Source organism: Aplysia californica, unplaced genomic scaffold (assembly GCF_000002075.1).
Source record: "Aplysia californica isolate F4 #8 unplaced genomic scaffold, AplCal3.0 scaffold00814, whole genome shotgun sequence".
Taxonomy (NCBI): Eukaryota; Metazoa; Mollusca; class Gastropoda; order Aplysiida; family Aplysiidae; genus Aplysia; species Aplysia californica.
Genome location: NW_004798084.1, coordinates 142,458 through 159,003, shown reverse-complemented (window position 1 = coordinate 159,003; position 16,546 = coordinate 142,458). Strand labels below are relative to the sequence as shown.

The following is a 16,546-nucleotide window of genomic DNA, read 5'->3' as shown; positions in this document are numbered from 1 at the left end:
TAGAAACCTGAAAAAAAAAGACTTAAATAATTGTGTTCTGACAGTGATGATAAAGGAAATCCAATTGACATCAGGGGCAATGTCCTCACCTCTGTCACAGATTTGTCCGGTCCAGCCAGACTGACAGGTGCAGGTACCGTCACGTGGGTCGCAGTGACCCTCATTCTCACACATACAGCGCATCATGCACTGGGGGCCAAACCTATCCTTAGGACACACTGAAACACACCAACTTATAGGTCACACTATGGTACTGAGGTTACATATCTATGATGTTATGCTCCAATTGTGTAAATGGCTTTTGACAATTATTCATTACATATTTAATCTAAATGAAGAGAGAAGACAGAAAATATTGCCCACTGTACTTTCATACTATTTGTAGTGAATGGTGACTCATTATTATTGAGGACTCACAGTTTGAACCTGGTTATGGCTTTAGAACAAACGAGTTGATTTGTTTCTTCAAATCATGTGGGTAGAGCATTGATGGATATACATAAATACGGAGCGGCCTTTTAGTTTGAGCAAAAAGAAACAACAATCATTTGGTGTAGGAAAAAGTAAGTTGATAGATATAAGCAACTGAGGGAAATAAAACAAGATGGATTTATCAGTGACGATCTCCAACAAACAGCTAAACCTCTCACTAGGTCACTTTGAGAAGATCCAAACAGAAGGAGAGAGCATAATATATATCAATAACAGCAGTAGCAATATGTAACCAAGGAGAGAGCATAATATATATCAATAACAACAGTAGCAATATGTAACCAAGGAGAGAGCATAATATATATCAATAACAACAAACAAGGAGAGAGCATAATATATATCAATAACAACAAACAAGGAGAGAGGGCGTAATTTACTCCAACAAGAAGAGAACAAAGTGAACATCAACAAAAGCAGGAACAATTTTGTAAACAAGAAGAAAGCATATCAACCTTATGACTTCAATAAATGTACAAATGTTTCAAATATTGGAATTTTAGTACACAAGACAAAGTTACAACAACCTTTGACGTGGTGCATCTGCTCTTCTTTCTCTATTCTCTTTCTTTATCTCCCTTCTCATCTTCCCACTCTCACATACAAATGAGCAGACACAGAAAACACCAACAAGAGCAGTAGTCATTTTGCAAACTTATGCTAACCTTCATGACAATGTGGACCGTACCAACCGTCCAGGCAGATACATTCCCCAGTGACCTTGTCGCAGGGGGCGCCGTTCTCACAAACACACTTGTTCTTACAGCTGATGCCCCAGCTGCCCTCAGGGCAAGCTACCAGGAAACAAAATTATGTACACAAAATTAGCAAAAAATAACCAGGGAAAATAATCTTCCTACAAGCCCAACTTGGAAATTGCTATCTTACAGTGGAAAAATATGGAGACACAGAGTATTTTATAAAGTTGAATCTCCTAGAATATGATATGTTATGAGTTTAACATCCACTTACAACACTGCACCTTTATCTATGAGGCTGGCCTTTCCAATTCAACAACGCTCTCTGAAAGGTCTGACTCAAGTAGCAGGAGATCCTTCAAAACTTTCCAACCAGCCAAAATTAAACAATGTCCCACTGGGGATTCGAACTAGTCATCTACACTACAGCCCAGCATAATACAAACTGAGCTCAAACTGAGTTTGTGTATCCAGCTAATCTTGCACCTCATTGAGTTTTCAAAAAGTACATCAACAAAATATGAACAAAACACACGCTGTAAAATGGTAAGGGATAGAAATCATAAACATTTTTTAAATGATGACATAAATTCCACAGTTGACTTAGCAGGAGTAAAGAGTTCAACGCCCCAGAAGACAAAAAAAAAAGAAGTTTGGAAGGAGGATCTCATCCTGTGGGGTTGCTTCCATGGTCTGCAAAACCATTGATATATCAGTATGATTAAAGAGACCTACACAGAGAACAACGATTTAAAAAAGTCACAACTAAAGAAAGCACACGATAGTAGAAAGAAATAGAGGAAAAAAATAGAAAGTGTTTGTTGGTGGCCTACACCCTGGTTCAGGGTGAGAAAGGTGATGATGGTGATGATGATCATGGTGACGATAATGATGAAGGAATTAAGCACTGATCAGAGGGAGAGAATGGAAGAAATAAGAAATATTACACAAAGCAGATACAGCACATCAAGAAAGACATTAGCATAAAACCCCCTGCCTCAGTCTTTGACACAACAACGCGTGATGTGATGCATCTGCATTTCTTTCTCTATTCTCTCTCTTTATCTCTTTTCTCATCTTCCCACTCTCACATACAAATGTATAGACACATACACATAATTAGAGGTCCACATAGACATACACACACTGGCATATGCAAGCACACAAATTTTAACACATTCATTCATGTTTTTTTTTCTATTAAAAAAAATAAATTGAAATGCAAGAATATTAACAAAATCGTATACAGTGTACATCCAGATATCTCCATATCATTTAGAATGTACTTTTTAAAAAATAAAATGAGACACGATAGAATCTCAGTTCTTGAACAGCACATTTGATGACACAAATGAAGAATAAAGACATCCCCCCATCTCAACCAAACAAACAAAACAAATATTTACAGCACTAGTCAGACATATACATACAAAACACATGTATTACATATCATTAGCCAAAATCCAGAGAGCTCTGAAAACCCAAATTATTTCTTAAAAAGCCTATCCCCTTGTGTTTGAAAAAAACGAAAGAATCCCAAATGTATATTGGATGTTTTTGTAAACTGTAAAATCAACTGATGGTTGCAGTCATGGCAAAGGCATGAAAACAAAATCATTATAGAAGAAGGACCTGCAACTCGGGGCAGTTCCTGCAAACAATGACAAGCATTGCATCATGGGTCAGGGGTCAGGGGGGCAAGGGCAGGGGTGGGTGCTGGATAAGCACAAAGCAAGTCCAAGTGTGTGGCAGAATGCAGGTGTGTGATGCACGTCACTGAGTCGGTTAAGTTGTGATCTGTCTCACAAAGAGGAGACAACTACCAGTGTTAGAGGTGAGGCTTGCATGCGCTTCTACACTAAACGCGCCATCTATTGTACTTTGACTCATTTCATACCTAGGAAATTTGCCAAGAGTGACTTCCCACGCTCAAGCAAATTTTCAGGTTTTCCCAGCACAAAATATTTGTGTCAGAGGTATCACTTCTAATGTGGAATCCTTGTGCGCTGCCAGTCGAAGATGAATCATGCGCACAGGGAAGTTCCATACACAGCACTAAATGTGTTAAAACACAGGCTCCATCAAATTTGTTTTCCTCCAACCACTCCCCAGTTTAACAAAGACATGGTCATGGATATAAATGATGTCTTTGGTGACATAATTCAGAACATTTACGAGACAGGTTGAGTCAACCCATTCGTGTCAGTCTCAACTAAGGCAGAGTTGCACACAGCATCATATCAGAAAAGGTCGAGAAACACAGTGCAATAGACAGCACCACATGGGAATCAAACTCAGATCTTTTACTTGCAATGACCTAAAGCCTAATAGTTATTACACCACAGACGCCGATCCAACACATATAAATGCATTAAACAAATACTTTAGGAAATGGAAAGCAAAGAAATAGCAGTGTATTTCTACTAAGATAATAAACATCCAGCAGCATGCATCAAAGACTTGGGAACAAATTAAAGTGACCACAAATAAGAACATAAAATATAGGACAATAAGGGGCTGTCTGGTTTGTCAACAGGAGAGAAAAGTATGGAAAAACTCAAGCTCAACATTACTACTTGTGCCCTATTTGTCCTACTTGTGTATCCTGACATCCTAGAAAATAACTGTATCCAGATATTAAAAAACTAATTAATGACTTTGAAGAAAGTGCACAGATCCTACTTTTTGCTACACAAATGCACCATTATTAGGCTCAAATCTTACAGAAAACTATGACAAAGACTGTTTTGTTATTTTTATTTCTTTTACAACCCCTTCCATATAGCGCTTGCAGTATTTTGTTTTCAAAATCTGTGATTCCGAAAGGAGAGCATGATATATTGTGAATGAAACTGTTGCAAGTGCAATAGAAATCTGACAGGACAGAACAGGTCATCCTTGTGGTTTTCTTATAATCCTATAAGCACAAATCTTTTCATTTTTAGAGGTCTTGGCAAGTTTACTCAAGCTATTCTTATTTCTCATTTTATGACATAAGTCTAAGGAAATATTCCGCTTATCAACTCATTACTATTTATACATACACCAGGTACATATCTTTTATTACATGTTTATTACAAGATTGTAGAACAGATTGTCTTATTTTCTCACCATATACTAAAGCTATTGATAGCTTGTCTATGACATATATATATATATATATATATATATATATATATATATATATATATATATATATATATATATATATATATATATATATATAACAGGATCTCTGTAGTATTACTTATTTATCAGAATGCTTTAGAATACAGGTTGTTTTTTATTCTCACCATAGACTCGTTGAGCTTTTAATAGTACAAACAGTCTATGACTCTTACGGACCGGGGAGAGGGGGGTGTGTATGTGTCCTCAGTCTTGATTGGGTATACAACTCACGTCTTCTACACCTCCGCCCGTGAAATCCGGCCGCACAAATACACTGTCCTGTGACGGGGTCGCACGAGTTGCCGGCACACTTACACCTGTCCTTGCAGTGCTTCCCATGGGTTCCCGGCGGGCACGCTGGACAAGGCCATACACACACACACGAATGTGGGGTGGTGAGTCGGCAGGAAGATGGGTTGGTGGTGAGCGCAGGGGCACATAGTGTGGGAGGGGGTTGGTCATCGGCGGGGGTGGGGTGGGCGGGTACGCACGTGGTGGCACAACAAGGGACAGGTGCGGGAAGAGGGGAGGTGGGGACAGGGAGATATAGAAAGGAGCATACAAAGGAGGGGTCAAATTAAAAGTAAAAAAACAAACAAAAGAAGCAACAAAATAACAAATAAATCAGCAATTGGAAGTGTCAAACAGAACGGCTATGTCGCTCAAAAAGTACATGTAATTATCATCAAAACAGAAAAGCCAATTTAACGCTAGCTTTAACTGAATAATCAAGCACAGGTAAAATGAATATGAAGAACATTCTAAACAGAAAATAAATTTATCTCCTAAATTCTTTTTATGAAATAGCCACTCTCATGATAAACTTATTGTAGATTTTTTTTTTTAAAAATGAGTTTCTTCTTCTGATCTGAATAAGTTTGAATTAAAGAAATTCATTTATAGGCAAGTATTCGTCTCCCTCCCCCAAAGGCTTATGCAACTTCATTATAATCCCCTATGATTTGAGTATAATTCTTACAACTTTAATGCAGCAGAATGTGCACCAAGGAAAAAAAAAAGAGCAGCTTCGGAGAGAAGTGGCATTTATTTGTTTCTCTTCTTCAAAACAAGAAGTTTCCAATTTGATATAAACATTTTTGTTGTCTCCAACAAGTATTTAAGAAAAAAGTAAAATCTGAAACATAATATGGTACACAGAAAAGCGAAATCAAAGGCTGTTTGTTTAGGTTACCTCATTAATCAAAAGGTGTCAGTTTTGATCTGTAAGAGATTTCTGAACGGTTTAAAAAAAATTCTTTCTGTTTTTTAAAAAGAGTTTTTGAAAGTTCACAACGACCTTGTTCTCAACAATAAAAAAAATATTTAAAAAATCAACGAAACATTTTGGTATTCATGAACACAAACAAATAAAATTGTTGCATGGAAAGTAAATAAGAGAGACTAAAATAAACAAACAAACAAGAAACTCAAATTAAAGCTCTAAAAATGTTCCGCAAACTGATGGCAATATGTCAAGACAACCTACTTCCCTTTCAAAATGATTGTCTCCATTATACATTTCACAAACTCAAACAAGGTGCACCCCGGGACACAGACGCAAGCAAAACACACGACAAGCAAATGCAGGCAAACTGCAGGCAAGAGGGAGGGCTTATAGACAGACAATTCAAAACACATTTATTCTTTTTGCTCTTCATGAAACTGCTTAGCTCATTTCGAAAGCCTGTTAATGATTCTTTTTCTCTTAAGGGGAAGAACAATTTCAGAGTCCGTCAAAGTTGAACCTACATTTTTGAGCATGTCAGTTTCTTGAGTCCTATAACTGTCAGAAAGTGCAAAAATGATTGGTTTCTAGCATAAATTGCTGTCAACCTGTATCTTATAAAAAAGAGTAGAATTCATTTCATTTTACAGCTCAAGCTTGCCACTGTTATCAAAATTTTGCCACAATTAAAGTGGTGTTCTATTTTATTCAGTCCTTTTCCAAAGAAATTGAGCTTTTTATTCCCCATCTTTAAACACAAGAAGAAGGCAATTCAGATAGTTGAAATTCTTCATTCAAGTCTGAAAAAGAAAATTGCTATTTCTTGAAAGAGAGATAACAAGATACATAATGTCAGTGCTCTGATGAAATAACTTGAATTTGGGTGAAAATCATTTTTTTGCACCAAAAGATTCCTGATGTCTTGCTATAAAATGTGTATGAATGGTGAATATTAAATCCAGAATCAAATATAGGCTTGAAAATACACTTTAAATTCTGTATGAACCTTACCAGATGCCATCTACCACACTGACATGTTTCATCCTTTGAAGCTGCCTACGTGGTATAGCGAGGTTATAGGAGAGCACCAGTCAAATGCAATGTGTCAGTAAACCTTGTTTTTTTCCTCCACGAGGTTACTTACTTTAACAATTTCACTTCATGTTTTGAGGGGCAAAGATATTTTCACCCACACAAAATATATAATAGTCCGCAGGATATCACAAAACGAGCCAGAGCTTGTTGAAAAAGTGCATTTAAAGACAACTCAAAGTTAACGAGGTTAGTCCAGAGCAACCTCAAGCCATGTAACCCACTGTTCTACCCTCAGCCAGAGCAGCGCTTGAAATGGAAAACCTCGCTAATCACAGGATGTTTTGTCACTCACTCAGATCACGTAATAATGTTCTCAGGTAGAACACATACTTTTACTGCAGGATTTTGCTTAAGGTCCACCACAATTCACTGACATAAATTTCATTGCACAAGTGTTCATATTGACAATGGTAGACAGACTTTCTGGTTTTTGGTCACTCCTATAAAATCTTAAAATTTGACTTAATGAAGTGCCAATAGAGCACTGACAATAGATAACTTAGATGCTGTAAAAGAACATGTACATTTCCCTCTTTATACTAAAGTTCAATTTTCATTTATAAATCATCAGAGAAAAATAAATACCATAGTGGTCAAATGCAAAGATTACAACCTTTCAGGAATGATCACAGAGCTGTGAGCATGCACTGCAGTTGGACAAGCCATACACACACGAACACAGCACACACACACACAAACACACAAAGAGGACCACAAAAAAATTGTTTCTTCGAAAGTAAGCACACTAACACAATGAAAGCTGGGAAAGAAAACAAGATAACGAACAGGAAAAATAGAGAGGAAAACAAACAAGTGGCTGGTACTACACGTTAGTGTATTCATGTGTGTGTGTAGACAGTACAAGGTCACTCTTAGAGGTATAAAGCTTGTTATTTCCTTCAGCTTATTCACTATCACTAGAGCAAGGTGCACAGTATAACAGAAACTCAATCCAGTATAGCCTCCATCAGAAGAAAGCTGACCTAAAAATTTCTCAAACTAACAAGCACGATGGCAGAAATAACCACTGGGATCCTATTCATAAAAAAACCCCCCATGTTTTGTTGTACAAAAAATGTATTTGAAACATCCCACACAAGTAGAGTTTTGCATATTTCTGGTCTAATGATCCCAACCCAATTTTAAAAAAGTTCAGTTCGACCTTGGGATACAACCATTCAATGACGACATTTTGAAAAATCTTGACATAAATAGTAGAGAGAGGAGCAAATCTGTGACAAAAGTATTCAAAAAATTTTTACACTTTAACCTCAGAGGCAGAAAAAAATGACCCTGTCAAGACCATTTATCTGGCCAGGACAGTAATAAATTACTTAAACTGACACAACACTAATGTGAACACAAGACATATACAACACTCAGCTACACACCTGAACTCACAAAGACAACTACACAACCAAAGCACACTTTTACGGCTATTTGCTTTCATCAAACACACATAGTAGACATGTTATATCATTATGCGCTTTGATAGAGTCTGATAAAAGGGAAATAACCCTAAAGTCCTAAAGAGACACATGAAGCTACGAACAAGCACACTTACATCAAGATAACATTTGAGAAGCAAACACAACTAAATTAGCACAATCAACATAACCTAAGAAAAACACTGTCAGTCATCAAACTTGTAGATTGTACCTAAAAACATCCCCAACAACTTACCCCCAAAAATTTTTGTCAGAAAAACTGAAAACTGAAACACTTTCATTTGAAACCACAAAAACAGAACTCTACTGAAAGCAGAAATCTATCCACAAAATTACAACAGATTATTGAAACCTGCCTTCTTGACATTATTGCTGAAGGCAAAGGGAGGGAATTTGTCGAAACCTATCGAGTTTGAGGGAAAAACACTTGAGTACAGAACAGGACCTTCACACTTCTTCCCCCTCTCCACCCCATAGCGACCCCCTCCCACAAGTACTTACATTCTTCACAGCGCTGACCCGTCCATCCAGCCGGGCAGTCCCTGAGGCAGTGACCGGTCACATGATTACAGCGGGTGTCATCCGGGCAGTCACAGCGTTCTTCACAGCCTGGCCCGTAGAAGCCATCGATACACTGATCCTCACAGCGACGACCCTCGTATCCTGATTTGCAGATACACTCTCCTGTCTGTGAGTCAAGAAAAAACAAATATGGATCTCATACAACTGGCGTCTGTGGTAGGGGTTTGTCGTCGCTTGCAAAAGATCTGAGTTTGACTCCAATATAGGGAGAATTGTTATTGAGTATCTACGTCTTTCTGCAAGGATGTTGGTATCCCTCTCAGTGCGGGTTGGCCCCGACACACACACACAACACAGGTACACTTACAGACTCTCACACACACGCACACACACACTTAGGTACACAGTCACATTCACACAGAGATGCTCACGAATTAAGACACACAGATAATAACACACACACACACACACACAGACATGCAGACACACACACACACCTCAGTATTGCAGCCATCTAAGTAGTCTGTATAGCAGTCACACACACACACACACACACACACACACACACACACACACACACACACACAAACCTCAGTATTGCAGCCGTCTGAGTAGTCTGTGCTGCAGTCGCACTGACTCATGCAGTTGGAGCCGTACGTGAACAATGGGCATGGCTTGTTACACGAGGGACCAAACTTTCCTGGCATGCAGTTGCAGAAACCGTACTTCCTGTTGCAGTAGCCGCTAGCACATGGCTGTGGGCAAATCTAGAAGAGTGGAAGGGGGATGGGGAAGGGGGGAGGGATTATGCTTCAAGTCCACGGATGATGCAATGGACAGAGGCAGTCCACACACTTTCAGCAGTCAATCTGAATTCAACTTTTTTCAGTTTGCATGATGAACTTAATCCAGATAACTTAGCAGATGGTCGTGTGTGTGTGGGGGGAGGGGATGAGGGGGTAGATGAGTGCGTGTTTTCTTCATTTAATTAAGCTGGGCTATCAGAGTAGTGGTAAGGAACATTTTGCAACTCAAAGAATAGAAAGCCTATTCTCCAGAGAAGCAAGCCAAAATCTACCATTATTTATTAATATATTATATATATATATATACATACTTAAATGTTTTATATTTATACCAAAAATTAATTTTCAACATACTTGAGATTCCCTTTGATTACTTCGTTAAAAAACACCCCCTCCAAAATGTGTTTTAGTAATATAATGTAACGAATAACTTCTTGAAATCACAAGCGAATAGATCATTATCTTTTCAAATTGTAACCACAAAAAAAAAGGACAGAGAAAAGGTATCTTAGTTCACGAGTTTTTGTTATGAAAGGGAAGACCTACATCTAGAGCACTGCTTGTCTATAGCCAACATCCTTAAGACAAGAGGCTAAAATGCTTGTACCACCCATCTAAATGTATTTCCAAACAGGACATTAAATAACACCCGTCCTTACCTGAGTGATCCCCACCACTCACCAAAATTACCAAATCCTGCACAAGTGGGAGATATTGCCCTGGTTGGCAAGCACTGATCTAGACCAAAGAGAGAAGTCATACCTTGTCACAATCGTCTCCGTAGAAGCCTGGAGGGCAGCCATCCTCACAATACTCTCCCTCCACACCCAGAGGACACTTGCACTGACCGGTCACATGATCACACTGGCCACCGTTCTTACAGCGACACAAGGAGTTGCAGTCGTTGCCATAAGTACCCTGAGCAAGGGGAAACACATTCACACAAGAAATTGTTACTGTGGGCGATGGTTGGGTGGTAGTTGTATATTCTTAACGCCATTTTCTTTCTCTTTTTTAAAATGTATGTGTTTTTCTGCCTCTATCCACAAAATTTAGATCATTTAGGAGGCGGGCTTTGACCATGTATACCGAGATACTCGCATAAAAATTCTCTTTACTCAGGAAATGAACTTGAGTCTCTTGTGTGCCTCAGCGAAGCTTCTAGCTGCTACACCACGGATGCTGGTCACCTCCTTTTGAACACTAAATTGATTTTCATCCATGTGGGTGGAGAGTCTTCAAAACTCTCCAAACAATTCAAACTTGAGAATGCCTTCTGAGGACTTGAACCACAGTCCAGCATGATATCCATAGAGGGAACAACGCACTCAGTGTGAGTGATGACAAACTTGCAGGCTTACACCAGTAACACTAGCATATTACCTTAGAACAAAATGCTTCTGAGCACAAGTCTCCATTCTAGTGCCTTTTGAGCCCTCGACACACAGTTTGAAGTCGGACACCAATAATGAGTACTTTCGGATAAAAATAATAATAATAATAATAACACTACTACTACTACTACTACTACTAATAACAATAATATAATTATTGTAATAATAATAATAATAATAATAATAATAAAATAATAATTGTTCTTCCATCATTGTCTGACGAAGACCAATGTTGTAGAGAACATAAGGATATTCAGGCCTGAATAACTGACCGATGAACTACATTTGATCAATGTTCATATGTACTAAGCCCAAAATTTTTTAACACCTTTTTTTAGTGCAGTTTCTGAATCTGTGATATTGGTTGTGCTAGAGAGAAGGTTCAAAGAAATTCAAATTCTAAATGTGGAAAAAAGCAAAAAAAGATAATGTAGGCACGAATGGAACAGTTTTTTTTTTCTCTGGCCTGAAAAATGTTGCTTTCTTGGTTTAGAACAGTTGATTAGCTTGCTAACAAGTCCCTTCTCTGTGTATTGTTTTTGTATCTATGAGCATCCAAAGCTAAGAAAATGTGACAATGAGATGTGTCAGTAGGTACAAGACGGGCTTGGAACCGTTGCTCTTTAGTTTTAGTAAGACTTTTATGGCGCTTGCAACTGGATAAGATCATATGAGCGCGCCCAGTTGCTCTGTATCCATAACACTAAACACTGAAGATAAGGTAAGGATAACTTCACACACACTTACAAAACAAGCTATTATTAGCCAAGAGACTTTGTGAAATCATAGTACCCTAACAAGAAAATATGAAAGAAGTTGTACCGTATTGATCTTATCTTACCATAATATCATACCCTATTGTATAGAAAATTGTCATATAGCAAATTATTATTTCCTATCTTTTCCCATGTTTTATTATCTAATTGTGTTCACCTCTGGGCAGGTTTCGTTACACAGCAGTCCTCTCCAACCAGGCCGACACATGCACGCGTCTTGTTGACCGTTACAGCGGGCACCGTTCATACAGTTCTGGCAGTTGAACCGACAGTCTGGGCCAAACGTGCCAGGAATACATCCTGTAGGAGACGTCGAAGGTTAGAAAGTGAGCACAATGCTGTGTGTGGTTTGATTTCTGAGTAAAGAGCTACGTTGACATAATAAGGTTCATTTTGTGCAGGGAAAAAAAGAACTGAGAGAAACAAGAGGATGAGGAGACATGAAGAACCTACAATGATGCCCTCCAACCACCAGCTGTGTGGTCTATTAGTCATCACATGTGTTTGTTCTGTAAATGAATAACTGCCAAATCCACACAATTCACTTAGATTATTTAGGAGGCGGGCTGCTTCAACCCTGCTTGTGAGGGCCAACCTGGGATGAGTGGGACACTGCATCCCAGCAGACAGACACAAAGAAGATACTTGAATATAGAATAATTAAAATTTCCCCTCTTGAGAATCAAAGTCACATTTTGATGACCGTGGTACAGAATAATTCTGTCTTTAAGGCAGGGGACAGGGATAAAAACATAAGTTAATTACAGTGTGTATTTATACATGTGTGTACAAACATTACCGTATACATGAATTTATTGTTTGAGTAAAGAGAAGCACATATGACAATGGGGAAAAGCAAGAATGAAATACAAAAACGAAATAAGAAAAGAAATGAACCCCCCCCCAGAAAAAAACAGCAACTACCAGTAATGCCTTCCAACCACCCATATATAATGTATTATATGAATCAAAATAACTTCACATATGCCTCCGACAAAAAAACCTTAAGAAAAACAAAACCCAGATGGATAAACAAAGCAACAGAAAAGTAAATTCAGTGAAGAAATACGTCAAACTTGGGTGTTTGAGACAACATCACCTAACAAGTGGACGGTAATCTGTCCCACAACAACTGTCATTGTATAGGATCAACTTCCCTTCCAATACTGTAAGGTTATTTCAGAGGCGGGATGGGACCTCCAAATTTAATGCCCATCTTCAATAGGATTGAGCCAAATAGGTGGAAACCCTTAAAAACTCACTAAAGTATTTTTATACTGGGGCCATCCACTATGTTCGGTATAATACCAACTGAGCTGACTGTGCGCCTCCCACCATTATCCAATAACACAACTAACCAACTAGCATCTTGAAAAAGTAAAGTCAAGAAGAAATAAAAAACCAATAACGAGGGAAGTGAGTACAAGAAGAAACGAAATAGTCCAATTAATTAATCAACAGACTAGACTAAGGAGAAAAGAAGAGAATAGATGGCAGAAAGCAGTAGAGAAGATAAACATGATATTCAGCTTTGAAAGTGTCAGCAGTATATTGAATCAGTTCCAACAATACATAACAAGAAGCAGTAGGAAAGATTTAAAACAAAAAATATATATATTCAGTTTTGAAAGCATTAGCAGTTCGCTCATATCAATCCCAGCCCTACATCACCTTATAACCATGACACGCTTCATTCTCGGAGTATTTGCAGTGATACAGAAGAAAATGCTGTTAGTTCTTTGGGAAGCTCACCTTTGTCTATTATAGACTCTTCTACGCCTTACTTTATTCTGTTACAGCAAAACCACGATAGAAAGCCATTTATCTTTGTTTTGTTCAATTGTCAAAAACTGCATCGAAGTTAAAATGAAAAGCAACATAAACAGTGCCATAATATTTTCAGTAGCACCCTATACCCAACATTCATACTGCGATTAACAGATATGTAAGCAAAAGCCAACATTATAGAAAATCTTTCATCCATAATTCATTGTTTGCAAAAGGAGGTGAAACATTGCCTCAGAGTAAAATAAAAGACTTATCAACAAACACAACGATAGCATCAGACACCAACGGTGTTAGAAGATATTTCATTGAGTAGACAAAACCAATCTTTGGTGAGGGAACGTTCTAGTTCCCTGGGTGATATAATACAGCTGAACCTTCTCTCACGACCATCTGTCCAAGACAATCAACTGTACAAATGAACAGTACCCACTTTCTCCCTTGTGTTTTTCTGTATTCTAACAGACACTGTCAAAGAGGACCACATGTCTAAGATGACCTTTTTCATCCTCCTCAATGAGCGGTCGTCTTGGACAGGTTCAACTATTCTGACACAGCAAACTTTGCACTAGGACTACAAAATCATTGAAAGATACCATGGAAGCAAATGGGAACTTAGATCATCGATAATCTCCTAATTAACACTCATAATTACATTTAAAAGAAAAGAATCACCATGATAAGCAAATATGGTTCGTTCACTTGCTGGCCTTCACATCAAATGACACAATAATATCATTTCCAGAAATATTAGGTGCTACATTTAATATGAACCATCAGAAAAAGCTTGTCAATACTGAATAAGATATTTTTTCAGTGGTGTCCAAACGTGGCTAATACAATACAGAAAAGTCTTGAGTAAGGAAACAAGAAAAAAAAAATACATTGAACACAAGAGAAAGCTTATTCAAGTTATGTGCATCTTTTTCTGGAAATTTCCTGATCCAAATTTGAAAGTGGGTCAACTCCTTTCTCTTAAAAGCCAACAAAATGCTGCCATTGGAAGAAAGGATCACAAGACTGTGACATCGCACAATTTCAAGGATCCATATGTGAACATAGAATGATCAATACACTACAGATGGGGGTCTGTTTCAAGCTTTGAAATAGCATTTCAAAAATAATCACACTAACACAGCTATGGCAACTTAGTGTTGGTTGGAAGGGGGGGGGGAGGAGGGAAAATAGAATGATGTTAAGAACACAGAACCATTGCAAGACACCCTGAAAGTGTGAAGTAAAAAAAGAAATACCACCCCATACCCTCCCCCTCACAACCCCCCCCCCCCACCCCCAATAAGAAATGACATTTTTTTTACAGGTGAAATATGGACAGCCAAACAGCACCTCTCTCAGATCTTTTAAAGAGGAGTTACAGAGAAGGGTCTAGCACATCTGATGAATCAGCAAGCAAATACTCCTTGAACAAGCTGATTTCTGGTACAAAAGCAAGTACATAGAGAAAGTAATCCATAAAGTGACGCTATATTATACTCATATTCCAATTAATTGACTACAAACTTGCATCAATTCATTTGCCAATAAACTATGTAAACTACAATTCAATATTACATTTGCAAAACATAGATCTAGCAGCCAAGAGTCAGTTGTAGGATGAGTTTGACACCTAAGTGACTGCCTAAAAGCACTCTTGGAGGTTTTCCTCTCGGGACTAGCTATGAAAATACTTCCATAGAGGAAGGCTCTCAGACAACCTTGTCTAACATTCTAAATTCTTCAAATATGCTCTTAATAGAAGTAAACACGACATCCTTTTATTTTTGTTTGTTTGCTAGACACGTGAGCCTTTAAACTAAACCTTTTCTAGATGTAGTCGTAAGTACGTTTTTCTGAGAAAGCATAGCAATTGGCAGTCAGTCCTGACTGATCTGCCTGCCACTGGACGAGTGGTCATCATGGTGTTAAAGAGGTATGTATTGTGACTAATTCTTACACCACTCTGAAAAAAGTTACCGTACCATTCTCCCAAACCATTCCATCTAAAAAAAATGCAGTGACAGGCAAGGCAGTCCACATATCAAACTACACGTCTGAGAAAAACCACGAGCTGGCAGGACAACTTTGTGGATTGAGTACAATTTTTGGCAACTCTTGTCTGTGTGAAAAATGATTTGACATGTGACAAAATCTCTTTCCTTCATGGAAATCCTATTTAAAAAAATGTCATAACAAGAAGCTGTTTCTGAATATCAATGTTGAGTGAGATCAGAGAACAACTTCAACATGATCCACTTAAGGAATATATACATCCTTCGAGAAAGCGAAAGATGATGAATGAAATGTTAGATACCAGCAACACCAAGTATGAGGTTACAGATCAGTTCTACACAGTCGTTAGTTCAATGCAAACAATTCCTGTTCACAACAAGAAATCAGAAAACATGCACAGTAGTGGGTTAAGCTTACCGGATTTGTTTCCTAGGGTTGGCAAAGGGAGGAAAGGAAACATGATATTTTAGTGGGTATACAACGAGATCCGCAAGAAGCAGCGTGTGCTGAACGGCTTCCTGGAGTGCATGCAAGGGGTTCAATCTCATACAAAACCTTGCAACTAACAACAATACAAAATAAATGCAGAACTGCAAAGCAACACATCAAGTAAATACAAAAAAAACAAACAAAAAAGAACAAAATGCCGTGCACGGATGCAGTGTTGGGAGAACAGAGAGAGTTGGGGCAGAGTGTAAAAAGTTCAATAGTTAAAGACAATCGAGTTGAGGTACGGGCATTTATTGGAATTTAAAAAGTCATGCAATTAAGAGCTGTTATATCCTAGTTTAAAAAACGAATATGAAACATACACTTTTAGAATAGCAAGAATTCGGGAATGGCTCAACAGAAATTTTAACCCCCTCGCCCCTCTCCCTAAAAAAATCATAACAAACAAACAACCCGCCCCCCCCAATGAATACAAATCTTAATATGTAGCCTAATATGAAATATCTTAATCCTTTCATCAGACAACATTCAGTTGCTAGTGTCAGTGAGCCTGCCTACAGGGAGGCATCATTACTTTAGGACAAAGACGACAGTGTCTGGGACAAGGAGACATCATAGTGTACTGCTGCTACATGAGCAAGACATCTGAGTCACAACATGTTTCAAATACATGCACAAAA

General features: G+C 38.2%; 1 protein-coding gene across 1 annotated transcript in view; it reads right to left on the bottom strand.

Annotated features, from left to right (window-relative positions):
* LOC101848617 (multiple epidermal growth factor-like domains protein 6) overlaps window positions 1-16,546 on the bottom strand; it is a gene marked incomplete at its 5' end in the record, with an annotated part of 158,990 nt that overhangs the window by 33,889 nt on the left and 108,555 nt on the right. The window contains 7 exon segments of the mRNA XM_035972725.1: window positions 90-218; window positions 1,155-1,283; window positions 8,625-8,811; window positions 9,236-9,412; window positions 10,214-10,369; window positions 11,779-11,921; window positions 15,834-15,845. Coding sequence (XP_035828618.1) covers window positions 90-218; window positions 1,155-1,283; window positions 8,625-8,811; window positions 9,236-9,412; window positions 10,214-10,369; window positions 11,779-11,921; window positions 15,834-15,845 — 933 coding nt within the window.